Genomic DNA, 26,989 nt, shown 5'->3' with positions numbered 1-26,989 from the left:
TGGCCCGATGGTAGCGCCCGAGGTTGCGGGCTTCGCGCCTGCGCAGTGCGGTGCCTAGAGGGAAAGCGAGAGGGAGACGGACGTTGAGAGAACGAGAAGGAAGGAGAGAAAATGGCGTCCACGGGTGAGTGTAGAGAAAATGCGGCCGCGCCGGCGATGGCCAGGACGCCCAAGTTGGGGGTCGCTTGTATCTAGGGGCGGCCGAGACGACTGAGTGGAGTTTCTGAGAATAGTGTGAGGTACCCGGCGCTGCTCGACGAGCTCGAGGACTCGCATTTCTCTCCCCTCCCCCACCTGGCAGGCCGGTTCTGGAACCTTCCAGCGCCCCTGCCGCGCGGGGGCTAGCAGTGGCGGGGGCGCGCGGGGCCTGCAGTGGTCTCCATTGTGTGGTGGCCGTCGGGCCCCGCGCTTCGGGCCGCCCGCCACGTGGGCGGGGCCTACGGCCTCGGGCCCCGCGTGGGAGGGGGGTTCGGTCGGGCCTAGAGCTCGGCACCCCGAAACCGAAGGTCGGGATGCGAGAAGGCTCGAAAAGCCACGAGCGTGCTGTGACTTTCCGCACCTTATTTCCAGGGTGGCGGCCCAAGCCCGAGGGCGGCTCTGCCCCACCGAGAAGCAAATAAACAAACAAAAAAGACATAGCGGATTAACGAGCCGAGGGGCGCCGGCCTATAAGCGAGAGCCCCGTCATCCTTAAGGCCCCGTCGGCGGGGGCGTCCGGTGCCGCCTAGCTGCCCCCTTGGAGAGTTCCAGCCCCAAGCTGAACTTCTGCCTGACTGGGCTTTACAGGGTTTGAGCTCCCACTTTGTGTGTCCCCCCCCAGTCGGTTGTTCTGGGGCTTCTTCGTTTTTGCTATTAGTTCCATCTCCTTCCCACCCCCAAAAGCAATTAAATAGCTTCTCAGGGCAATTTTTCAGCAAACGCCGAGGGAGATCCGTTGTACAATAAAGCCTGCCTGGATCGCGGGCCCTGCCGAAAGAAATTTCTTTGACCTAGGAGAAACAAAAGGCCCGAGCCGGCCTTTGAATTATGCTTAGGCAGTCTTCTCGTACATTTGTGTGCCTAGGTTAAGCCGACGGGGAAGGAGACGCTTAGTGGACTTAGAAAGAAAGCCCCTGGATAGGAGTTCGAACGTGGTATCTAGGGAGGGTCCGTGCCGCAAAGAGCGTTTTAAAGAGTGTGGCCTAAACCTGGCCTGCAGTTTGCAGCCAGTTCCTGCACTCACTAACTTGAGGTTATTAGTAAGGCGGGGCATTTTCCTCCTGGGGGTTATTCTTATGTGCCCGAACTCCAGGCTTGAAAAGCTTTGGGAGAAAACAGGAAGACGGGAGGCGCTCTGGGTCCTTCAGAGTTGCAATTGAAAAGCGTTCCGAATCCAGCAACTTAAGGACAGTTTAAGAGCTTCCCCCAACTGTGTGGTCAGTAATCAGGCAGGTAAATGCGGGCTGTTGGTGCCGGGGTAGGTACAGAGTGCCCCTAGAAAAGGGAGGATTCTGAAACCCTGCAGTCCAGGAAGACATTCTGGTGGGAAATGGTTTCCAAAGAGCCCTTTCCACCTTCTCCCTGCAGCGTGTGAGTTTTGTAAGGGTGAGTGTTACACTCCCCTGTTAAAGCTTAGGGAGTCAGAACGTGTGCGTCGAACTTTGTGTGTGACTGGATACTGCTGATTTTTCCGCCTTTGCTCATGCTCCTGCGTACTGCTATCCACCGTGTGTTGTACTAGACCACAGCAGTGGGCCCCCCGCGGGGGAGGCCCTTGGAGTCCTTCTAAGTTCAGATAAGGCATCTGAACTTGGGCCTTCTTTCCTTTAAAACAGAGGAGTTAGGCCAGACCTTTTAAAGAGAGTTTTGAGTCCTTAACTTATGACCTTTAGGGAAAGCTTTTGTGGCTCCCACAAAATTGCCCCCTGCTGACTTTTATTATGTAGTTTGAAGCTCTAAATCTCTACCCTTTGGATAAGGGCCACCGTAAAGGGCCTGAAAGCTGCCGCCTTAGGTAGTGTTAGGTGTTTTTCCTCATTTATGTTGCATGCTAGAAAAGTACCTAAAGTGCAGTGTATGTCTGTTTCTACAAAGGATTACAATGCGAACTCCGAAGTGGCTGCCCATCTGACCAGGAACTAAAACATTGCCCGCACTCTGAAGGCCCACTTGAATCACACACACTCCGCCCCCAACCTGTTTTTAGTAGTCTTCAGCTGTGCCTTTGGGGGTTAAAAACAAAATGTAACTGCTAAATAATCTGACCAATGTGTGACTGTAGCAGTTTTGAGTCCATATATATATATATATATATATATATATATATATATGTATGTATGTATGTATGTGTGCTGTAGGCAGATAAGTTCTTATGAAAAGCGTCTGGTTTCACACTGATCTGAGGACATTGGTTGTTACATATCAGCTTTGCCAATTTTATGTCTTATATAACTGTTCTTGTATAAAAGTCCTCTTGCAGACATTGAACTTAGATGTCAGCAACTTAGAGTTTCTCACACAAATCTCAGCAAACTATAGGTTGAAGTACTCAGTTTTTTGATGCTGGGGGGTGTATTTTGTGAATACCACATGGAAGAAGCGATTTGCATTTCATTTTCATTTGCCTCAGAGAGAGCACACCTCGAGGTGCTATTGAAAATGCCTTAAGGTTTAACCTTCAAATGCCTAAGGTTGTCTTGAGCAAATCAGTTCATAGCCTTTGGAAGGTTGATTCGATAATGCTGATTCACATTCTGAGTTAAGGGCATACAGGGGAAAGTAAGTAGTGGGGTAAAGTGTAGAGCCTACTTAAAAGATGGATTCAGCAAAATGCTCTGATGCCCTGACTGGGAAGCAGGCTTTGGATGGGATAGGGGTGGGAACTGCTCCATGAAGAGCTGCCACATCAAACTGTTGCTTTCAGATGAGAGACTGTTTTCTGAGTGGAACAGAAAGGGCCCTTTTGTTTGGCCGTAGTGGCCGTGCTGTCTACTAACATAGACTAAGATAGGTATTTCTTGTGGAGAGCAGAGACTTGGGCAAGAATTTTTTTTTTTAAGGAAAATTACAGGAAGTTTTACTTACAGAAAGAAGAGAGGGGAAGAAAAATTGTGGCATTTTTTTAAAAAGTTGAAATCCTTTTCATTTTATTTTTCTAAAGGAGAGAACCACCGACCAGTTGTCTCCCCCACCCCCCCCAACTGGGGACCTGGCCTGCAACCCAGGCGTGTGCCATGACTGGGAATTGAACCAGTAACCTTTTGGTTTCTCGGTCCACTGAGCCACACCAGCCAGAGCGAAATCATTTCGAATTTTTAAAAAGATGGTTTTATCTAAAATCAAATTCTTCCCCAAAAGATTGAATGCCTTCTCTGCCAGATATCAGGATTCTCCCTTAACTTTGCTTTGGTGGGATTTCTAAGTTATTGTGCAACTGCAGCCCTGATGCAGTCCTCAAACCCTTTAAAACACTGGATTGAGATGACTTCTATTTTCTGCCATTCCGTTTCATAGCCCTGCTAGGGGGTTAAGGTTGGTTTGATTTGCAAAAGTGAGGGAGCAATAGAAAAACTAGTCTTTGAGGAGATGTAGCTATTACCGTAATCAGTCTGGTGTTGTGCATTGTAATGTTGCTTGCCTCCTTTTTATATGAAGTTAAAACTTTTCATCCTATTGGTTCACCTTGTTCTGTTAGTCTTAGGGTGATGACCACATACTAGGAATGACAGCCTGTGGTTAAAGGAGGTTTGTGATCATGGGAACATGCAAAGTATCTCTGCCAGATCAGCCGAACTTGACCTCATTAGTTGGCACTGTTTTCAAACTGAAGTTTAACTGGCTTAGACTTATTTTGGAGTTGGTGTTAAGAAACAAGAGCTACTCATTTGGAGCTCTTTGCTTACCTGTAGGTCCTCTCTAAAGTTTAAAGAATTTGTCTTTTTGTCACCTGAGTTCCTTTCCCCCTATTTTCTCCTCCTTTGTTGACCTCACACTATTTTCTCTCCTTGTTTCCTCTAGATTACAGTACCTACAGCCAAGCTGCAGCCCAGCAGGGGTAAGTCAGTCTTTTACAACAGTATGTTGTGTGCGACTGAGTAATCTTTGTAAAGTGCAGAGCCTGCTGTAGTTGCGGAGGATTTAGTAAGGGAATCTGAATGCTCTATATTCAGTTCTTGCATTTAATTTCTCTTACAGCTACAGTGCTTACACCGCCCAGCCTACTCAAGGATATGCACAGACCAGCCAGGTAATCTTTGAGATAAATATACATAGCTGCCTCCTCAAGTAAAATGTTTCTGTCGGCCATTAAAACAGACAGTTAGAACAGCTCTTTTTCAGAAATTAGGCAATAGAAAAGTGTGATATGCTTGTGATTATAAAATAACCATATATTTTAAACTTTCACAGTGGATTAAAATAAATTTAAATTTTCACGGCGGGAATGCTACTATAAATGAAATTGTCCCTGAACTTGGAGTTGCTAGCTCTTCATACCTTTCTAGTATCATTTCTCAAGTTAGGTTCCCTGCTCCATGCTTGGTTCTTGTATGTATTTTATTATGCTTAAAATTATTTAACTTAATCATACAGAAGAAGGAGATATCGTGACATTTCACAAATGAAAAAAATTGCAGCACATAAATATTAAGGCGTTTGCCAGTGGTCACACAGTGAGTGTTGGGGTCACCTTCTGTGGCTCTATGAGTCTATGTTTAAAACCCTAGGCCAACAGATTCGAATAAAATTAGCCTCCTCCTAGGGTTCTCAAAATCACCTCAAATTCTAAAAATAGTATGTAGGGCATAAAATGGGTACTAATAACTTCCATGAAAACATTCTAGAACAGGCAGAGTGTGGTGTCTCTGACAGATGCTATGTGAATGGTCATTCAGAATATGACCACGGTAATGATAACCTGAAAGAATACCCCATTCCTTGCCAGGTTTTCTGTATTACTGATGTCCAAGTTCAAAAGCTAATGCGGTTGATGTGCAAACCTTAAGGAGACATGCAGTGTTCCAGTTCATTTTCTTGAAAGTGAAATCTGTCCTGCTGAAAATCTGTTTTTCAAAATTGTCTGCAGATTTCAGCCTCATTTTCATTTTTTCCTCTTTTTTCATATTGTCTTCCTAACATTTGTTTCCAGTTGCTTAAACTGCTACACTTAATGCTGGCAATTATACACCTGTTCCCTTATTGCGCATCCCTTGAGTGTCTCGTTAATCTCCTGTATAGTTAACAGTGGTTTTGCCTAATTATCCCAGGAACTTCTTTATAGTTAAATTTATGAAAATATGTGAATCAGATACGGGGAAACAAGCATTCATAATACTGTGATCACCTGTCCTGCCCCCCCCCCATACAAGGTTTATATATATATGAAGTTTTTGCATTCATTTTCTTTGAGCAGGCATATGGGCAACAAAGTTATGGAACCTATGGACAGCCCACTGATGTAAGCTATACCCAGGCTCAGACCACTGCTACCTATGGGCAGACAGCCTATGCAACTTCTTATGGACAGCCTCCCACAGGTAAAGCCTGCCTTGGGGATATTTCGGGGTCATATCAGCTAGGGTGTTGGCTAAGAAGCTTGTTACTTGTGTTCTTTGGTGTATGTTCTGGTCCATATCTTGGCATCTGGGGATCCTTTATTCTTAGAAGCAGCTATTTTTTTTTTCTTTTTTCCTTTTCCCTTATAGTCTTCTTGAGGGATTGCTAATAGAATGTGGGTGGAATAAATTCCAAGGGAGAAAAGAACTTATTTTATTAGGTAAATTGAATAATCTCAACAAAATGGAGAATATATAAAAGATTATGCTAATGCTAACTGGGTAAGAAGGAGCCTTCTTAAACTGAGCTGCTGAAAAAAAATCAAACTAATTTTCACATCTGTTTACTTCATCTGATAGTGTACCCTCTACTTTTTGTTTTGTGCTTTCCACAGTAGAAGGGACCAGTACAGGTTTGACTATCCTGCTCATTCTTGCATGGGAAATGCTTTCCATCTTGTTTAACCCTGTAATGTTAACCCTTTAGGTGTTTCATTCGTTTAACCCTCAAACTTTCTAACATCACACACAACAAGGTGCTAATGGGAAACTGCTTCAGGTGCCATTCGCAGATCCATGTCTTTTTCTTTATGTGATTTTGGGGAAGATTCTGCTTTTGTTTTATTTTACACATTTTCTGTGTCAAGCCTTAATAATAGTTCACCTTCCCAAAGGTATTTCAGATGACTATTCCCCAGCTGGCATCCCCATATTTCCTGAAGGGTAGATGCATGACTAGATTTGTTTAGAGGCGAAGACTGCCACCCTGCATGTTACTTATGTTCGTCTGTCTGTTGGTTTCCAGTCCAGACACATTTTATTTTCTACTTAAGTGTTAATTATTTTAACCCATAGTATGTCTAAAATATATATATGTATATCTATAAAACAGCATTCCAGGGAGCTAAAAAATAAACTATTCTAAGAATTCGAATAAATGATATTCTGGTACTGGAATTGAGAGTAGAGGATGTGAAAAATTTACAGTAGTTTTATGTTTAGTGCTGTGTAAATGTTTTAGGATCCCTACCTTCTCCCTGTTCACTCCCATCTTTATTATTGTTACTATTATTGTTAAAGAAGATTGGATGTACAAGTCTTATAGGTGTAAAAAGTTTATTTCAGACTATCTTCAGTTTCCTAAGTTACGTATAACATATCAGAATCTTTAGTAGGGGGAAACCTATTTGTAGTTTATCTTATTGAGTAACCGTGTCCTGGATCTGATGGGAAGTACCTCCCAATCTATCTAATACATATCTTGAATAGGTTGCAAAATGTTTAAACTTTCTGTTGGTGATAGTTACAGTTTTAGGGGAAGTTGAAACGAAGACTGTGCAGTTGGATTTTTAGCAGAGAATTTTGAAGTTGTGAGATGAACTTGATGTATTCAAGCTGTTAACATTTTTTATTCAGTTATAATTGACATAACAGTTTCAGGTGTACAACATAGTGATTTTATATTTGTATATACTGTATTGTGAAATGATCACCACAGTACGTCTAGTTAATTCCATTACCACACATAGTTTTGTTTTGTTTTGTTTTGATTTTTTCTTGTGATGAGAACTTTTAAGATGTATGCTCTTAGCAACTTTCAGATATGTATGCAGTGTTCCACGCCATTTTATGTTAGGGACCCGAGCATCCTCAGATCACAGGGGATCTGAAACCAATCCCAGGCAGACACCAAGACACGACTGTATACGATACGGTGTTATTAATCACCATGCTGTGTTTTGCCATGACTTATTTTATAACTGAAGTTTTTGACTACTTTCAGCCATTTTTAAAAACAAGTATCATTTGAAAATAAATAATACTCTTAGATACAGCCTTTGGAGTCCCTAGATTATTTTACGGAGACATGATAAAATCATTTACAGGAAGTGCAGTGGCTCTCTAGGCTGTCCAAGGCCATGTATTTTACATTGGCATTGATTGAAAAACTCTCATTATTAGAGTCTGCGGGCACAGAAAGTATAGGACATTCTAATACAGAAACCAGTAGCTTTGATGAGCAAGAGATTGCACTTAATAATAATGAGAAGTTAGCCCTGACAGCTGTGGCTCAGTGGATTGAGCACTGGCCTGTGAACTAAAGAGTCCCTTGTTCAGTCGCAGTCAGGACACATGCCTGGGTTGCAGGCCAGGTCCCCAATGGGGGACACGAGAGAAGCAACCACACATTGATGTTTCTTTCTCTCTCTTTCTCCCTCCTTTAAAATCTATTTTAAAAAGTAATGAGGAATTATTTGTACAGACTTCATAGTCTACGGAAGACCCTTCATATCTCCTTTAATTCTCCCATGAACCCCTGGCATGTAGGAACCAAATTTAAACCCCATGAGCAAACTGAAGCCAACCCAGACTAAGTAGGACCCTGACAGGTAGTGAGTGGATTCAAGCACACCTGCTGCTTTTTTTTCCTGGCTCATGCTGCTTTTACTTGTGACAGTCATCGGGTAATTATTAGAAGGAATGTATGAAAGGACGTTTTTCTCTTCTAGAAGTTCTAAAAATTATGAGAAAGGGAGCTATGTAAATCTCGATTCATTGAAATAGAAATATTAAATTTTTGTTCAAAATTTTGGTCACTTTGTATAATGCTTTTTAGTTCCTTTTTCCTTCAAGTTGTCAGCACATAGTAGATGTGTTGCCTTTTTGCTGTTGCTTTTTGTATTGCCATTAAATAATTTTGCTGTGTGAATTTTTGCTCATTTTGCTTGGCTTCTTGTGTTGGTACTTCAAATTAATTAAAAGATTATTAATTAACCCAGTGTCTGTTACTGTAATCTTTAGCTCTATGAGGTTCTGTCGCTGTATAATTTATGATACATTTCCCTGATCAGTTTATTTTGTTGTTTTTGTTTTTTATTGCTCTTCTTGTAAATCTTATAGATGGTCTGTCATGTACGGGGGAAATCTGTGTTAGGAGTAAGAGGATAGGTGGAATTAGATTCCAGTTAAATTTAAATAAATGAGTGCTATACATGATTGACATTATTGGGACTCTGACCTGAACTTCTAATAAACGTTCACATGGACAACGTGCCAACTCAAAAAACTGACATTGTTTGAGGCTTCCTGTTTTTCCTGTTTTGTTTTTTTGTTTTCCTGTTTTGAGAAGAAAATTACTATCTTTGTGTATAATTAACTCAGAATTTCCCAAAAATCCTTGGGATGTAGAACAGAGTTACAGTACCTTGTGAAGTCTGAGGTCCTAAAGCCTAACTAAAATAACGGTCTTATTAATTCAGGATTTGATTTTGGCACTGAAACTTTTTACTTTAGTGAGATTTGCATTTTTCTTTGATGGGTATAAGTACTGACAACTAGACCTTAACTTTTTTCCCTCAAATTATAAGGAAGGGTCTATTTATTTAGAGTCACAGAGGTAGAAGAAGTGAGCCGTAGAATAATAGGTCTAACTTATTATTGCATGGCTGACTTGTGCTTATTGACCGGGAAGAGACCCCAGCGCCAGGAAAGATTGTAACACCTCTCACAGGAAAGGGACTGCAGGAGTTAGGAGCTGCAGGTTTGGGGAGGGGGGTCAGGCTTCAAGCCCAAGTTCAGGTGAAGGGGCACATGGATCCTGCCTAGTCTGGCCAAGGCAGGAACTAGAGAGAGAACCTGTCTTGGTTTGTGAGAGCAGGTCTTTGTGACATTTGGTTAGGGAAACAGCCAGGGAGCTCTGAGGTCCACCTCCAGTATTGGCAAGCAGGAAGAAACCCTTTTTGCTTGTGGTAGGTGAATAAGAGAGGAATGGATGTGGGCCCTTTGATGACCATCTTAGAGTCGCAGATGGTTTTATTATCTGAAACATTTACTTTTAAGCAATTTACAAAAAAAGTTAAATGTAGGATTACCTTTGTTGGTTATACTTAAGCAAATATTATTGGTAGTATATCTATAACTCATGTGCCATTTCAGATCTTAATGTAGCAAGCATTCTTTTAGTAGTTTGTTAACCTGAAACAAAACAAACAGTTCTTAGAAGTGTTCAATCCATTGTTAACACCTCCCACTAAAAATTAAGCACATTCTCTGGAATTTCCAGCTTCCTTAAATTCAACCTGAACTGCTCATGATGGAGCACTTGGGGCTAAAAGCAAGCAATTTCAAATGACAGGTTTTAATGTTAAAACTAGTGTCTAGATCCTTATTTGTAGCTATTTTAAGATGCTACGTCTTTGTCTTTTACTTCTCTTTGTGGGACATTTTATTCCTGGTTTAGAGGTTGTTTGGGTCCTCAGTTGAGAAACCTGAGAGTCCTGCTAGCAAAAACCAGTGTAGAATTAGCGAAAGAAAATGTGTCTTCTTTTGAATTCTTGGGGAAGGGGGCAGGCAGAGGAACCTGGTTTCTATAACAATGCTTTTTGTAGCATACTCTGTCTCCTAGTTTCCATTAGGTGTGGTTTTAGAGCAAAAGAAGGCAGTGCTTTACTGAAGACTGGGTACTTTCAGAGAATTTAGGATTTAAATATTGGTTTGTTGCTACTCAACTGACTGGGAAATATTTAATGGGGTTAAATATTGTGATGGTTAAAAGAGGGTGGTTTACCATTGTTCTGATAATGAGTGTCCAGGCAGATCTTTGAGGAGCCAGAAATCTGACATAGCTCTGTTTTCTTCCAGGTTATTCTGCTCCGACTGCCCCCCAGGCATACAGTCAGCCTGTCCAGGGGTATGGCACTGGTGCTTACGATACCACCACTGCTACGGTCACCACCACCCAGGCCTCCTATGCAGCTCAGTCTGCATATGGCACTCAGCCTGCTTACCCAGCCTATGGGCAACAGCCAGCAGCCACAGCACCTACAAGGTAAAGCCACATTCACCTTTTAACTCCTCGGGGAAAGACTATACACACTCTCCGTTGCTTAGTTTCTTTTTAGTGGTTGCGGTTACATACTCTTAGGTGCTGGCTGTGTTCCTACAGTCGTTACAGTAACACACCAGAACACATCACATGTCATTCTCCATTTAGTAGAGAATGGTGCCATCCAGGGGCCAAAATAAGAATTGTTGATAAATGGGTAATGTTGAGTTTCAGAAGAGAGACTTTTTAGGGTAAGAGGAGCTATTGTATTGACTTTTCTAAGCCCAGAACAAAATTGTGTGGTTTCCCTCACAACAACACAACTAACAGAATTGTACTTTCGGTTTATTGGCCCTGTAAATGGGTAACAGCTTTCTCTCTGAAAGAGAACATGGTAGTTCACAGTGTGCTAGATGGGGTGGGGGTATGGCATCATATGGTTTAAGAAACTGTTGTGTGATTCAGTTGTCAGTAAATAAAGGATACTTCATATCTAGAAGTCAGCTTAAGGAGTTGGCGTGATTTTCTCTGTATTATATAGTGGCTTGGCGATCTAACCATCACAGACAAGTGTAAATTCTTAATTGGGTACCTTGCTGTGGGATGAATGTTTGGGCCAAGTTCATACTCTGACTGATTAGTGGGTAAACGTTCATTATTAACAGAAGATGTCAGGTCTTTGCTTTAGGCAATGCACTTAAGCGGCTTCTGCATACAGTCTTGAAGGAACACTGAATTCTGACTCGAAAGATTGTTTAGGGAGTAAACAAGAGATGGACTTGTAACCTAGACTTTTAGTCTTGTGTGGAGGTTAAGAAATTAGCTGTGGGGAACACTCATGAAGTTACTCCTGAAATGCACAGTCAGTAATCAGAGCTACTCGGTGTAGTGTAAATCCGGTAGCCCTTGGCAGTAGTCAGGTAAACGGATTCCTGGAGGGCCCCGTTTCAGCAGACCCAGGCATTTCAGAGTGGTATCAGATATTTGAAGTCCCATTTGATGCTCCGTTGCAACAGGGTGTCCGAGCTGTAGCTGGAGGGTTTCACATATTGTTTTTCTATTATAAGTCATTCTTTTTTATCTTCTTGTTGTTTTCCATTTTCAATCCTTACCATTTTAAAACAGCTGTCTGTCTGGTGATCAGTGACAGCTATTTCCTTTTCCACTGGAAAGAAGAGGGGTGCTTTTGACCTATAAGCTCTTTGGAGAAACCAGTACTTCCCCATCCTCTCTGATCTGTCTACTGGTTCTTGGAGCTTTGCTTAAAATAGCTCAGGCTCGCTTTGCTGCAGTCCAGTAGCAAAATGTTGGGGCAAAGAGGTGATACACACCACCTTGGGGTTGGGATTGCTTTTCCTCACATAAGGATATTTCCCAGTTCCTCTGAGCCAGGAGAGGGTTGGGGACTGTCTACCCTACTGTGGCATTTACATTGTAGAGACTTGGAGGCAAGCTATAACAGTCCCAAGTGAAGAAATGTTTTTCACCCTGGTTGGGTGGCTCAACTGGAGCACTGTCCTGTACACCGGAAGTACAAGTTCAATTCCCAGTCAGGGCACACACCTAGGTTACATGTTTGCTTCCCAGTTGGGCCACATACAGGAGGCAACTGGTCCATGTCTCTCACGTTGATGTTTGTTGGGGTTTTTTTTGTTTGTTTGTTTGTTTGTTTTGTCTTGTCCTACCTCCTCCCACCCCCCATCCTCTACCGCTACCCTCCTTCCCCTAAAATCAGTGAACATATCCTTGGGTGACGATTAAAAAAAGAAAGAAATGGTTTTTGGGGTCTATTCTTAATAAATGAGAAACATAAATCTACAGGTAGTCCAAATCTATAAATGCCATGGAATTATGTAAATGTAAAACTTGGATTATTGTTGTTAAAGTTTCTTGTTTGTTTTCATGTTTGTTTTCAACAGTTTTTTGAGAAACAGCATTTTCTTTCCTGCCAAACTACCTCTCAGATGACTTAAATTGGCAACACAAAATATCGTGACTACCTTTTACAGCCATTGGAGTGAAAGAAGCATGTTGGTGTCTCTTACATGGATGTGATTAATTCAGCCCTTTCCTAGTGTTCTCTTCCAGCAAATACAGTTGGACCGACGTTGGGCATGGTGTCATTCGCTTTACACTTGTATTTATTTCCACACTCAATCCTAATGTGGCGTATTACTCTTCAATTTGTAGAGTTCTTATCCAAGAGTTTGTGGTTGAGAATAAAAAGTCTCACTTTTTTATTTCTCCTTTTAGACCACAGGATGGTAACAAACCCGCTGAGACTAGTCAGCCTCAATCTAGCACGGGGGGCTACAACCAGCCCAACCTGGGGTACGGACAGAGTAACTACAGTTACCCCCAGGTGCCCGGGAGCTACCCAATGCAGCCAGTCACAGCGCCACCATCCTATCCTCCTACCAGGTCAGTCTCGTCGTTCTTGCAGTGTGTGAGCTATCCAAGCCATGGACCAGCTTGTTTCTGCTTCCTGAGGTGATACATATTATCTGAGTCCCAGTGATGAGCCTGACCACATATTGTTACTTTAAAACCTCAGTCCTGTCCTGGCTGGTGACTCAGTTGGTTGGAGCACAGTTGATCCCCAGTTGGGGTGCATATGGGAGGCAACCAGTCAGTGTTTCTCTTTCACATCGATGTTTCCTTCTCTCTCTTGCATGTCCTCCCTCCCCCATAAAATCAATAAACATATCCTTGGGTGAGGTGTGTTGTTGTTGTTGTTGTTGTTTTAAATCCCAAAACCTCAGTCCCGGGTTCCCAAACAGTACCTGGCTAAGTACAGACAATATTTTTACCACTCTAGATTCTTTTAATTTTGCTTTCTCCTTTAATTCAAATGGCTGAGAAACAGAAGTATTTGAAAGAAGGTAAAATGCAGGGCATGATTGAGAGAGAAGGAAGGGAAGGAAATGAAACTTAACCTTAAGCATTTTACATTTCACTTAGAGGTCCTTGCATGCGCTAGCCTTTTAGTTGTTGAGCCGAAGCCTTTTCTTTTGATTCTTTTGATTATAGATTTATTTGTTCTGTGTTCTTTTGCCTTGATGTTAACCACAGCAGCATCTGCAATGTAAAGGTTTGGTTTCTTTAAAGTGTAGGAAGAAATGTGAATCATTTCACTCCCATGTAATTTGGAGTAAGTTTCCAAATGAATTTCCAGAATTGTGTAACTTAATATTGCTGGAAGAAACAGCTCCCTTTTTTGCACTCATTTTATTGGCTTACACATTGAAGTGCAGCAGGCACAAACAGGTCTAGTAGCAAATACAGTTGATTGGGTGTCCGTACGGTTTAGAGTAACAGTGGGCAGGACGTGCAGCAGTTTTTCCACTGAGCCCACCATACCTGTTACACTGAAAGCAGTTAATCTGGAGAGTCGAATAGGTGTACTTGGGGAAGAGAGCCAGAGTTGAATCCATACACTTGTGAGGGATGTGATAATAAAGGCTTAGTTTAATTGTTTTGTTTTTTAATGAAAATGTCTATATTTTATTTTTCATTTTCATGGTTCATGTAGAAGTTAATACCAGTTTATTAAACATGTCTGTGTAAGAATATATCTTTGGTTAGTTTCCTCACCATGCCAAAAAGATGAATGTCTATCTAATGTCCATCTTTCATACAGTGGCTGATGCCCAGATTTTATAGATGGTTAGCATGCCTAAAAGTTTGAAACTATATATATAGCAAAGCAATTTAAAACTTAGATATATTTTCAAGAGAAAATTACCATTCTGGCCTGATACCTTCAGAAAAATCATTGTTATCATTCAAGACAGGCTTAGAGAACCAAATGCTGCACTTAATTTGTGTATGTCTTTCTCCCCCTCCCTTTGTCTTTCTCTTTAAAATCAATTTAAAAAATTTAAAAGTATTTGCTTATTTTAAATTTAAGTTTTTGGTGTGTAGAAAGTAACTTCATATTTTTAAGGGTTTCTATGTCATGTGCCATGAATGTCTTTGTGTTTAGGGGGCTTGAAGAAATAAGCCTCTCCTAACTAAAAAAATTTTCCTTTTCTCTCTCTTTTTTTTTTTTTTTCTTTCCAGCTATTCCTCTACACAGCCGACTAGTTACGATCAGAGCAGTTACTCTCAGCAGAACACCTATGGGCAGCCGAGCAGCTATGGACAGCAGAGTAGCTATGGTCAACAAAGCAGCTATGGGCAGCAGCCGCCCACTAGTTACCCCCCCCAGACTGGATCCTACAGCCAGGCTCCAAGTCAATATAGCCAACAGAGCAGCAGCTACGGGCAGCAGAGTGAGTTACTAAGAGAGAAAACCAAATAAGAGTGGTTATGTTTGGAGTTTCCGAACACGGGGAGGTGTTCTTTACCAGTTGACTTTTGGACTCCAGGGTGCATCTTTAGGGCGTAACATCCTGGCTAATAACTTGTCCCAAAAAGAGTTTTTTCAATTTAATTGTTAGTAATATGCCTTGAAAAAAAAAGTTTGTAAGTGACTAGAAAAAAATGTTTTGCACTGCCATCCCTGCTTTCTTGGGGGGAGTTATGTGCAGTGAGGGAAGCCAGTATTCCTTGTGGCCTGCCCCCCCCCCCAACTCACGGACAGTGAGCAGGTTATCATGGAAGATACTGCAGTTTTGATAGTCAAATAAATGCTGTGTTTTGATTTTTGTTTTGTTTTGTTACATCCATAAAGCAAAAAACTCCTCCTCATGGAATAGTTTCATTTATGCGGAGAAGCAATCAAAAACTCAGTTTTCACAGTTTAATCTCTACCCTGATTATTGTTTTTTAATTAAATTTCACTTGTGAACATGTCTTGTTATGACTCTGAAGTGAGTTGTGCTGCTTGGTGGAGCCCTGCTCTTAGCAGCGTGCTAAAGCCCCGAAAACCTGGCTCTGTTTTTGTTTGTTGAGTGTAGTTTTAAAAAACAGCTTTTGGAGACATCTTAGAATATAGAACCCTGTTAACTGTTGGCCAGAGGGCTTTTTTTGTTAGTTTGGGAGTGCTTTATTCTAGGCTAACTATATAAGATTACTTCAGCCTTGATGAACCAGCAGTTTTGGTTAAACTTAAAGCACCCCTATGATTAGGGGTTAAACTTAAAGCACCCCTATGATTAGGGGTGCTTCATCAAGTATAAAGAGGATGGTGCCTTACTTGGTTAGTGCCTTGCACTTGAGAATTCTGTGATTCCAGGAGAGCGTACTACAGGCAGTGGTATAAATGCTGGTCCGTGGCTTACAGATGTGACTCTTTCCTCAGGTTCATTCCGACAGGACCACCCCAGTAGCATGGGTGTTTATGGGCAGGAGTCTGGAGGATTTTCCGGACCAGGAGAGAACCGGAGCATGAGTGGCCCTGATAACCGGGGCAGGGGAAGAGGGGGATTTGATCGTGGAGGCATGAGCAGAGGTGGGCGGGGAGGAGGACGCGGTGGAATGGGGTAAGAGCAAACCTTTTCTCCTTTTACCTAATTTTGTTTCATCCATAGGATTTTCAATGGAAAGAAGGGACTGAAAGACATAAGAAATTTATTTCTACATTTCCATGGACAATCTGTTGAGCCCAAGCCATCTTCTAAAACATGGAAATGTCATCTTTATGGCACAGATTAAGTGGCAGTTTGCTTTTTTTCCCTGCCAAGCAACTTGGTTGGGTTGGGGAGAACAAAGAATGGTTTCGACATTAGAGCTTTCAGTTCCCTTCATGGTTTCCAGAGGTCAAAAGCCTCCAAGGGTAATAAACTTGGGATGGAACACACACAACCCTTCTAACAATTTAGGTTTTTAACTAATTGTCTCTGAATGGTTGTCTTGAAATACCCGGTGTATATACTACAGAGAAGGAATGCAGCTGTTTTCCACAATGTTTGTCCCCAACTTCTGTTTGTACTTGGAACTGTTGAACTTAATGGTGAAGATCTTGGTCCCATAGCCCTTGAACTATGGCCTGAGGTGCGCTTGATACACAGAAAAATCCATTAGCTTTTTGCAGAGTAATGTATATAATTAATTATAGGATTACTCCTTATTGGAGATTTTAAGAAGTCTAAATCGGTTTGGCCATTTTGGTTGATGGCACAATCTGGTTTAGAAAACTTGGTTTAGATCAGTAGCATAACCCTGCTATCTGTGCCTGCCCTCCCCCTCCCTTTCCCCATCCCCTCTTCCCTTTCTGATATCTGTACTTTGATGAAGGTGAGGTATAATGTTGGTGGTTAACATAATCCAGAAGGCGTATTTCTGTGTGTGTTCTGTCCCGATACAAACTGGTAAAAAAAAAAAAAAAAAGTTATGCAGAATGTTGAGTATAAATTGGGTTTGGTGTCACTGTTGATTCAAGAAAAAATTTTAAATAAGATTACTTTTTTGTAGAAGTGGACTTCAAAATTAAATAGATTAAAAAATTGATCTTTAATTTTGTATTAGCAAATCTGTTCATTGAAAGATACTGATTGAAAATACTGTTTTGCATATTCTGCATAACTTGAAATTATTGGGTGAAATCTTTATTGGAAGAAACAATCATTTTACAATATGAAAAAATTATGAATAATTTGGTATAAAGTAAAATCAGTCTTCTGATTTGGAAAATGTCATTCCATTATAAAGGTTTCACTTCTTTATGGATGTTTTAAAATAGAAATAGACACTTGAAATTACTATCATCACGTTTCTAATCACCTAGAAGTCTCAGTGTTTTTCTATCGCAAAACCAATTTCAAATTTATTCATTTTAATACTTCAGAAGTAATCATTCTAATTTTGCTAGACATTGCTAGCAGAGGGGTCCTCTCTCTCTGGATGAGAAGTCTCTCCTGGAGCCATAGAAAAGAACCATGGCTTTCCCCATAGGTTTTTCAACAGACTGAAGTAGTCAGTTGGATCCTTTGGGGACAGGACAGGGGCATTTCCCCTCCCTTCTTTTTTATTGTGGTGTGGTGATGGTTTTCAGTGTCTTCTGCAGGTAAGGCACTCAATGTTGTTAACATGCCCTTTTTCATTGCCTCAGTATTTTGATATTTTCATTGGCTGTTAAACGTGGAAAACTTTTTAACATGCTTTGTCGCATTTATATGCTACAGGTTACAAAGTGAGAGCCTTGTATACACCAATACTTAAAAAGTACCCGTACTCAGTACTCAGCCGGCAGCATAATGAAAAGTGGGACTAGACACGGTGTCCATATGGAGAGGAAAAATATACATAGAATATTTTTAACAAAATGTATTCATTGTATAAATGGAATCCTTCTGTAACTTTGGTAACTGCATACTTGTTGTTTGGTAATTAACCAGAGGAGGTATAATAATACTCTAGAATTGTGTAACATTAAAGTGTAAATTTTTGTGTTTAAAGAGAGAAAACATTTTATGGTGTGTACTTTTTTAAAAAAAGGAGACAAAGCTGCATGCAACAGCTTGAAATTGTATATTCAGGTATTAAAGGTGCAATACTGGTTAGAAAAAGCTGAGGGGCTCCCACTAAGGAGCTGCCTTTATTTAATTTTACAAAGAAAAAAGACCCAATTTGTATTCCCTTCCCCTTTAAAGTACATAAGGCAGTGACTTTATCCTGCCACTGTTACTGTTCTTAACTGATGTCTATAAAGTTGCACCCCCAGTCCATTGAGCTTTGGTATTGGTTGTAAATTCTCCTTTCACAGCGATTGTTAAATTCACTCGTGCCCTGAAATGTATGGCTTTATGCTGAAGATTGGCTGGATGCGTCCTCTGGTGTGTGTTGTTGGCATTCAATGTTGTTGTCTCCTGCTTTTACTACACTGTGACTTGTTAGGAAGCCAGGGTCTCAATTGGCTCTCCCCTGGGAGAGGTTGAGGGTGCACCTTTATGAACATTGAAAAGTTCATTACAGCAGTTGCCCCAGCTTCCTGTTCCTCTCTTCACTAAGCTCTTTCTGTTTTTCAGCTGATGGGGTGGGTGTTTGGGATCTATTTTTCCCCCTCATTTGCCAAGTATTGCACTATTAATACCAGCCCCCCCGAAATGAAAGGAACCAACCACACTGGTGTGTACAATCAGACAAGCAAGGTTGTATATAAAGGAAATTTGAGCAAGCTGCCCTGAAGAAAGGCATAGTGACAAGATGAGAGAGATGCATTGTTTGGAGATGTGTTTAGCCAGTGCCCTTCTTCCCCACGAGCCCCCCCAAGGCTCAGAGCGGTACTGGCTTTTAAAGGGAAAGGCCTTCATTTCTTCGTTTATCCCCCCAGCAGCGCTGGAGAGCGAGGTGGCTTCAATAAGCCTGGTGGTAAGTTTTTGAGTATTACCATGGATAGTGTTTTAAAAAAATACAGTCAGTTTTTAGAAAACTATAATTTTTTATTAGTTTCATAAGCGGTTTAAAGATGACCTATACAAAAGAAACTAATGGGTACTGCCGGCATTGTCTTAGGGGTAATACGGTTAACCTTGGTTACAAAACAAAGGGTAACTTGAAGTATTGAGCAACTGCTTCTGTAATATGGGGGAGAATACACTTTTAAATTTTGGTTTATTTGGAGGAAAAATTTTGTCTTAAACTTAACACTAATTTGGCACATAAGCATTGAGAGTGTATTTGGTTAATGGTTAAAAGCAAACCAGCAAAGAAAAAACAAACCCTAGCAAACCTTTCACAAATGTTAAAGGGGCACTGCTCCATTTATGACAGCAGTGCGGGTCATTTTGAATTTAATGAAGCCCCATCAAATGGTGGTGTAGTAGATAGTTATGTGTGTTTGTAAGGTTTGTAGCTTGCAAGACGTGCACTAATAATATTTCATATGATCTTTCCTGGTTGGCAGGACCCATGGACGAAGGACCGGATCTTGATTTAGGTAATTTTGAATTCTTATATTTTATATTGCGCTTTATAAATGAATATAGCACACTGCCCTGGCTGCTGTGACTCAGTGGATTGCATGCTGGCCTGTGAACCTAAGGGTCGACAGTTCAATTCCCGATCAGGTCACATGCCTGGGTTGTGGGCCCAGGTCCCTGCTTGGGGGGGGGGTGAGAGGCAGCTTATCCATGTATCTCTCGCACATTGCTGTTTCACTCCCTCTTCTCCCTCCCTTCCTCTCTCTCTCTAATTAAGTAAATAAAATCTTTAAAAAAATATGAATAGTGTGTGTGTGTGTATATGAGAGAGAGTTAGTTTAGCAGCCTGACAGATTCTTGCTGTTATGGGCAGTGTGGGGCTTCCTTTATCAAAAGCATCTACTTATATTATGTTCCTTAACATACCCCCAAAAAAGCCTTTTTAATGTAAACCAGAAGTTCCATGGCTTTCTTGCTAATGTGGTTGGTAGTTCTCTTAGTTTATGATGGATACCAGTGGCCAGTAGGGACCAGTTGGCTAATAAGCCCCTATACATACATGACAGTAATCTGCCTTCTGTCTTCTTTTTTCTGAAAGGCCCACCTGTTGATCCAGATGAAGATTCTGACAACAGTGCAATTTATGTACAAGGATTAAATGACAATGTGACTCTAGATGATCTGGCAGACTTCTTCAAGCAGTGTGGAGTTGTTAAGGTAAGTCACAGGATAACCATGCAACCTGGCAGATCCTCGAACCACAGAACATTTCAGAGATACTGAATGGATGTTAAGAGTAGTTTCTGAAGTTGCCTGACCTTTTCTTTCTGGGCGTATTACAGTTTACTCCTTAACACGCCCTGAAAAAGCCATTTTTTAAAGGATTTTATTTATTTTTAGAGAGGGGGGAGGGAAGGGAGAGAAACATTGATCAGTTGCTTCTCGCACACCTGCAGCCATTGCATGTGCCCTGACTGGTAATTGAACTGGCGACCTTTCGGTTTGCAGGATGATGCCCAACCCACTGAGCCACACCAGTCAGGATAAATGCTAAATAAACATGGTTTAGGCAAACTTGATAACTCAGTCATAAGGCAGTACTATTAGAGTGTATGTATAGCAGGGAACACAGTTTAAAAGGAATAACCATCCATAAAGCTCATAGTGGAGACAGTATTTCAGAAAAATGGAAAGCAAAGCAGAGGTCCTTGGGCAGGAGCTTGCCTCGCAAACTGAGGGAAGCTGGCGTGGCTGTAAAGTTTTGGTCTGAGCTACTGGAGTGGAGTTGGGGTGGTTAGATGGGGAAGACTGAGAAACTGGGATTTTGAGACAGGAAGGTGGGGTTCCTAGATCAGAAGCTCAGAAGTTTAGGAATCTTGTATCATTTATAAACACACCACAACTCATTCATACATTCTTTTAAAAACCGTTGGGTGGTTTCTAGGTTTGTAGTATACAAGGCACTCTGCAGTGAATGTTCTTGTACATACCTCCTGGGGCACGGGGCACTGGTTTCTCTGTTGTGTGTACAGTCCGTTCTTGTTATTCACAGTTGATTCTCGGGTCATCTGTAGAAAGAGGAGGAATGAGGAGGCAGAGTGTTGTCTTTTGTCGACCTCATGTTCAGTTGGGTGAGCGTGTATTACTGATACCACATTCTCCACATCCTCATCACTACTAGGAATCATGTCTTCCAACTTTTGCTAATTTGGCAGAAGAAAATGGAAATGGGATTTTTCATTTTGCTTTTTCCCTGATTGCTTATTGTGTTATAGCTGCGTACCATCTTCTGTAAAATGCCTGTTTGTGTATTATACCCATTTTTCATTGGGTTATTTGTCATTTGTTGATTTACAAAGGCGGGCCCCTTGCAGTGTAGGCTTCCCCGCTAAGTGAGTGTTCCAGGAACCCATCTGTATCAGTGTGCCAGCTGGGGTTGTAAGGGGCTGCATTTGGCTTCAGTGTTTTTTCTTAAGACTCTTAATGCATTTGCCCCTTTCATGATGGGTAATTTACAAGCATACCTGCCCGCACCATGCCGAGTGTTTGGCAGTTTTTGACCCAAAATGGTGTGACCTTCTATTTACCACATATCACCCCAAGCAACTTTTTTGTTTCCCCGGATGAAAAAAAGTCCTCAAAGGGGAACATTTTGCCCAAGTTGAAGAGGTGAAACAAAATGGCAGAAGCACTCAAAATTGATGAGTTCAAAAACTGTTTTGAGCAGTGAGGAAATATCTCGATAGATATATTACATCAAATGGAGAGTATTTTGAAGGAGACAGAAGTTTAAGCATATAAGAATCAATGCAAGATTTTTTATAAGTAAATTCCAGTTTTGGGAGGTCCTTCCTCATACTGGGTTGGCCAACAAGTCCGTTACATTTTTTCCATACAATAGCTCAAGTAGTGCTTGTTGTCTTTAACCCCATTTGAAATAGTTTTGTTCGATTGTATGGTGACAGCTGTCATATAAACATGCTTTTTAAAAAAATTGGTGAATTTTTGTGCAGCCATATTAATATTGAAGATGGAAGGAGATACACGTTTTTGGTGTGTTGTGCTTTACTGTTTTGAGAAAGGTAAAAATGCAACTGAAATGCAGAAAAAAAGATTTGTGCACTGAATGGAAAAGGTGCTGTGACTGATTGAATGTGTCAGAAGTGGTTTATGAAGTTTCTTGGTACTGTTGACATTTGGGCCAAATTATTCTTTGATGTGCATTGGAAGACGTGTAGTAGCATTCCTGGGCTCTACCCACTAGCAGCCAATACCAGCAGATAGCGGACATACTGAAAATGTCCAAATCAATAGTTACTGGTGAAAAAAAAATGTCCTTTATATTGTCTAGGAAAAGACATATTGGATGTTTTGGCCAGCCACTTAACGTTGATACTGTCTGAGTGCTGATCCTGGTCTGGGCTGCAGATACGTTCGCCCAGTTTGTCTCACTTCTTCATTTTCTTTTGATGAACAGAAATTCTTAATTTTAAGTTAATTGAACTTTATTATTTTCCTTATCAGCACATGTCTTTGTTTTTTCTATTTGCAAGACCTCTTGTTCTGGCAGCATTTATTGAAAGATCTCCCCTTTCCCCAGAGGTGTATAATGTGGTTTCTGTGGCAGAGAAAGTCCCACCCACCCCCAGCTCTGCTTCTTGTTTGTCTTGTGTGTCAATAACAACAGTTAATCACTGTGTCTTTATGCTGCATCTTGGTTATCTGATAAAGCAAATACTCTGTTTTGCTCTTTTTCTTCAGGAATATTTTGCTGTTTATTCCTTGCTCCTCTCTATACACTTTGGAATCAGTTTATGAAGTTCCTTAAAAGTCCCAATTAGGTATTATTTAATCTATAAAATGATTTGAGAATTGACATTTTTATAATACTGAGTGGTCTTTTTTCTCATGAACATTGTATGTTTCTATGTCTTGTAAAGGAGATTAAAAAATACATACTTCATCATTCATACCACTCTTCCAGTCTTTATGTGTATGTCCCTTATGAAAACATAGGTGTCAGTTACATATAGCCGTTTCCCACCCACTTTTTTAAGCCCTATAATCAGACTCTCAAGTATCACTAGATACATAAACAAATTATAGATTACACTTGGATCGAATGTGCATTTAATGCAGAAACGCACGCGTGAAGCCATATTCTTGAATGATGTGGCTCCTGAATTCAAGCCAACTGCATCTGGCGGTCGGCTGAAAAACTAGTGATCTGTTTTAGCTCTGGAAGAAAGAACTAGTTTTGTTGGACTTCCTTAAGAATCCTTTTAGCACACGCACAGCCCTGTGTCCTGTACCTAATGGTCTGAAGGTTATTTTTACTTTGTGCAAATAGTGTTTTATGCGATGGTATCAGTGCCTTACCACCTGAGTGCCTAGGGGAGTGCCTAAGGGGCAGCCGCTCTCACTGGGTGCCTGTAGTGTGGGCACAGAGCATGGGACAGGTTCAAGGGTGCCAGGAGAAGCTGGCTAGGGAAGGAGGGAGGCCTATACTGTTCACTTATACACTTGGGACTCTTCTGCATATTTTGGTTCTTATGACAAAACACATCTAAGCAGGAAAACTCATTTAAGCATGTATTTGTAGCAATTCAGGAAATAAGCCGATCATAATTCCACTATTCAGATAAATTAACATCTCACTGAAAGTGTGTATGTCTGTTTAAAATTGCTGCTTTTTTGACAGTTTGAGAGATTTCTCTGAATTTCATATGGACTTTTTTTTTCCCTCCCAAAAAATCTACTATATTCTAATCACAGCTTAATAACTAGGTAATTTTATGCCTTAGATGAACAAGAGAACCGGACAACCCATGATCCATATCTACTTGGACAAGGAAACAGGAAAACCCAAAGGTGATGCTACAGTGTCCTATGAAGATCCGTCAACTGCCAAGGCCGCCGTGGAGTGGTTTGATGGTAGGAGCCCTAGTGTCAACAAGGGTGGGCGCTGGCATCCTTACCTGCCTGCTGTGGTGTACCTGGAGGGCCTCGTAGCAAATGTCGCATGTGTCAGCTTTCAAGTAAAGAGGATTTTACTAACATTTAATGCTGACTATTAGAGCATTGTTCTCTGAAGTGGTTTCTAAGGAGAGATATGAGAAGGTACAGAAAACCACACAGACATTTTAGCCACCATACATTTGGGTTAAATACATAGAATGGCCTTAGCATTGATCCTGGAGTTTCACCGCAGACAAAGCCAACAGGAAAGTGCCAAAGGACAGGCCCCAGCTCTCCTCTCTTCTCCACATGTTCTCCTTATCCCAGCTTCTCATTACCCTGTTTTGGACAAAGGTGTGAGTGCACATTTCACACCCCACCCTCAGCTCACTTTCCTCTCTAGGGTAGAGAGGTTTTAAGTATGTTCAAAAGCCTTTATCTGGCCTTTCCAGGAAAGCTCTGAGAGACTATGGGCGGGGTGCTCTGGTGCGGTAGAGCTGTGGGTTGGTGAAAAGAGGTGCCCTAGCTTTGCTGAGCCCCTCAGGAAGGGAAGAGTTGGGGGTTGGGAGTAAATGATGTTCTTTCATCTTGTTCCAGGGAAAGATTTCCAAGGAAGCAAACTGAAAGTTTCTCTTGCTCGGAAGAAGCCTCCGATGAACAGCATGCGGGGGGGAATGCCGCCCCGAGAGGGCAGGGGGATGCCACCGCCGCTCCGTGGAGGTATTTGCTGGACACCTGCTCTGAGCTCTTTTGTCCTGATTTGAAAGTCTTTCAGTGCACTTGTCTTTGAGAAACTTGATGTCCAGAGTGAAGACAGTCCAATTAGAAATACTGAGAAGGAATGCAGAATCAGTACTAGAGCACCAAATGCGGACAGTGAAAGTTTGTGGGAGTAAAAGGAAGTACAGAACATGGTCCGATTGGTCAGGGAGCCTGGGCTCCTGGGGGAACACTCTGCCTGGGTGTTAGCCCTGGGGCTGTTGCATATGTGCCTCTCTGGTCTTTCCACCCGTGTGGAACACCTGCCCTCGCACGACTGCTGTGGGGGCTGACTGCAGTGCCGGTGACCCTTGGACAGCGTGGGGTTGGACCTACCGCGCTGTCAGTGATCTGTGTGTTCCCAGGCACATGGTTCCAATCCATGCTGTTCGAGGGGCAGCTGCAGATGGCAGGAGTAGGTGCTTGGGCCTATGGGAAAGTGTGGGGCAGGTGAAGGGGTGATGACAGCTGTGGTCTCTGAATTCTCTCAGTGATATATGTCATTACGGCAAATCTGGTGCTATAAAGAGGCGGTGGTTCTTTCTTACTGCAGGTCCAGGGGGCCCAGGAGGTCCGGGGGGACCCATGGGTCGCATGGGAGGCCGTGGAGGAGACAGAGGAGGCTTTCCCCCAAGAGGACCCCGGGGTTCCCGAGGGAACCCATCTGGAGGAGGAAATGTACAGCACCGAGCAGGAGACTGGCAGTGCCCCAATCCGTATGTACTTCTCTCGGGAAATTGGTGACCTGCGAGTGAGTCACTCTACATCTTGCCCCCTTCCCATTCTGAAGAGGAGGAGTGGTGGGTTCTCTCTGTCTCGGGGAGCATAATGATGACCCATTGGTCTGTTGGGTGTGGGGCGGCCTAATCCATCCTTCTCCAGCTGCTTCAGAACCTTCTAAAGGTCACAGTTCCACTGGACTCTATTGTCCACGTGTGTGTGGTCGTACAGACGTCTTGCCAGAACAAACACCGGTCCTGTGGGTACATTGCTTCCTGAGGCTGTGGTCCATTTTCTGTGGCCAGGTCCTCTTAATGGTATCCGACCAGGACCCTCTGTTTATGGTGGTGTAGTACAGTGTGTGCCTGCTTCCTGTCGCCTGTGCTTATTACACCTTTTAGTTCAATTAACTGGTGATTTCTGTTGTGATAACATTGTATGCAGGGGGTGTGGAAACCAGAACTTTGCCTGGAGAACAGAATGCAACCAGTGTAAGGCTCCGAAGCCTGAAGGCTTCCTCCCACCACCCTTCCCACCTCCAGGTAGGTACAGTTTTGGAGAGCGCATCCTCCACTTCTCAGTACTTAACTTCTTGTTAACTTGGTGGGTGTGGTAAACTGCAGCTGCCCACTACTAAAAAACAGGTCGGTGGTTTCAGCGAGTGTGGCTCTGTCTCCTCCTGCAGCTCCTTAAATTCTATCATCGCTGAAATAGTGCCCGACCCACAGGTTCAGATCAGGTGAAGGATCTGCTTTGTTTCTGCTCAGAGAGAACAGAGCAGACCCTAAGGTGCCTCTGGGGCGTATCTACAGAACCTTTGCACCCACCCATTCTGTGGAGCCACTGATCTGTCCTCTCCTGTCCTTTCCCTTACCTTAGGTGGTGACCGTGGCAGAGGTGGCCCTGGTGGCATGAGGGGAGGAAGAGGTGGCCTCATGGACCGTGGTGGTCCTGGTGGCATGTTCAGAGGTGGCCGTGGTGGAGACAGAGGTGGCTTCCGTGGTGGCCGAGGCATGGACCGAGGTGGCTTTGGTGGAGGAAGACGAGGTGGCCCTGGAGGTCCTCCTGGACCTTTGATGGAACAGATGGGAGGAAGAAGAGGAGGGCGTGGAGGACCTGGAAAAATGGATAAGTATGTGATGGTGAAAACCAGCTGTGGGCTGCTGGGCACAGGGTGCAGCCCCTTTGCGTTTTCAGCTTTAACCCTGCCTGGGGGCCCCTCTCTGTTCTGCGTTGCAGAGGTGAACACCGTCAGGAGCGCAGAGACCGGCCCTACTAGATGCAGAGACGCCGCAGAGCTGCATTGACTACCAGATTTATTTTTTAAACCAGAAAATGTTTTAAATTTATAATTCCATATTTATAATGTTGGTCACAACATTATGATTATTCCTTGTCTGTACTTTAGTATTTTTCACCATTTGTGAAGAAACATTAAAACAAGTTAAATGGTAGTGTGCTGAGTTTTTTTTTTCTTCTAAAGATGGTTGTTATAACTAAGACTAAACAATGGGAACCCCTTGTGAGCATGCTCAGTATCATTGTGGAGAACCAAGAGGGCCGCTAACTAACTGTAACAATGTTCATGGTTGTGATGTTTCTGTTTCTTTCTTTTTTTTTTAAATAAAATTCCAAATGTTTATAAACAATCATCCTCTGGGCCTCTGTTCCGCAGTCGTCGTGCATCTACTTGGAGCGGGCCTCTGCCCCACGGGGGAGCGGGGTGTGGTCCAGATGAAGCCTCACTCCCGTGTCACGGGAGGGAGAACCTGAAATGGTCATGACGTGAAAACAGCGCGAGACAGCACTGTCTGTCGCCGCTGGCACGGAAAGGGGTTGACATGTCACTTTGATCCTAAACCTTACCCTTACCGAGGGGATGTGGCGGCCCA

General features: G+C 42.4%; 1 protein-coding gene across 2 annotated transcripts; it reads left to right on the top strand.

Annotated features, from left to right (window-relative positions):
* The first annotated feature begins 4 nt into the window (after positions 1-4).
* EWSR1 (EWS RNA binding protein 1) lies at positions 5-26,743 on the top strand. Of its 2 annotated transcripts, none has more exons than XM_045826713.1 (17): positions 5-124; positions 3,997-4,033; positions 4,174-4,225; positions 5,390-5,513; positions 10,173-10,359; positions 12,610-12,777; positions 14,419-14,630; positions 15,602-15,782; positions 18,575-18,609; positions 19,145-19,177; positions 19,759-19,877; positions 23,465-23,594; positions 24,216-24,338; positions 24,931-25,093; positions 25,542-25,639; positions 25,977-26,229; positions 26,337-26,743. In XM_045826713.1, the coding sequence occupies exons 1-17, from the start codon at positions 112-114 to the stop codon at positions 26,374-26,376; spliced, it is 1,968 nt and encodes a 655-aa protein (XP_045682669.1). In that variant the 5' UTR covers positions 5-111; the 3' UTR covers positions 26,377-26,743. The 2 variants fall into 2 exon arrangements, with proteins under 2 accessions (XP_045682669.1, XP_045682668.1); XM_045826712.1 differs by having other exon boundaries at positions 18,572-18,609.
* Positions 26,744-26,989: the final 246 nt, after the last annotated feature.

The sequence above is a fragment of the Phyllostomus hastatus genome, unplaced genomic scaffold (assembly GCF_019186645.2).
Source record: "Phyllostomus hastatus isolate PE091 unplaced genomic scaffold, TTU_PhHast_1.1 phas_scaffold_760, whole genome shotgun sequence".
NCBI classification, from domain to species: Eukaryota; Metazoa; Chordata; class Mammalia; order Chiroptera; family Phyllostomidae; genus Phyllostomus; species Phyllostomus hastatus.
The sequence above is the reverse complement of the archived record's forward strand: the minus strand, read 5'-3'. Positions and strand labels throughout refer to the sequence as shown.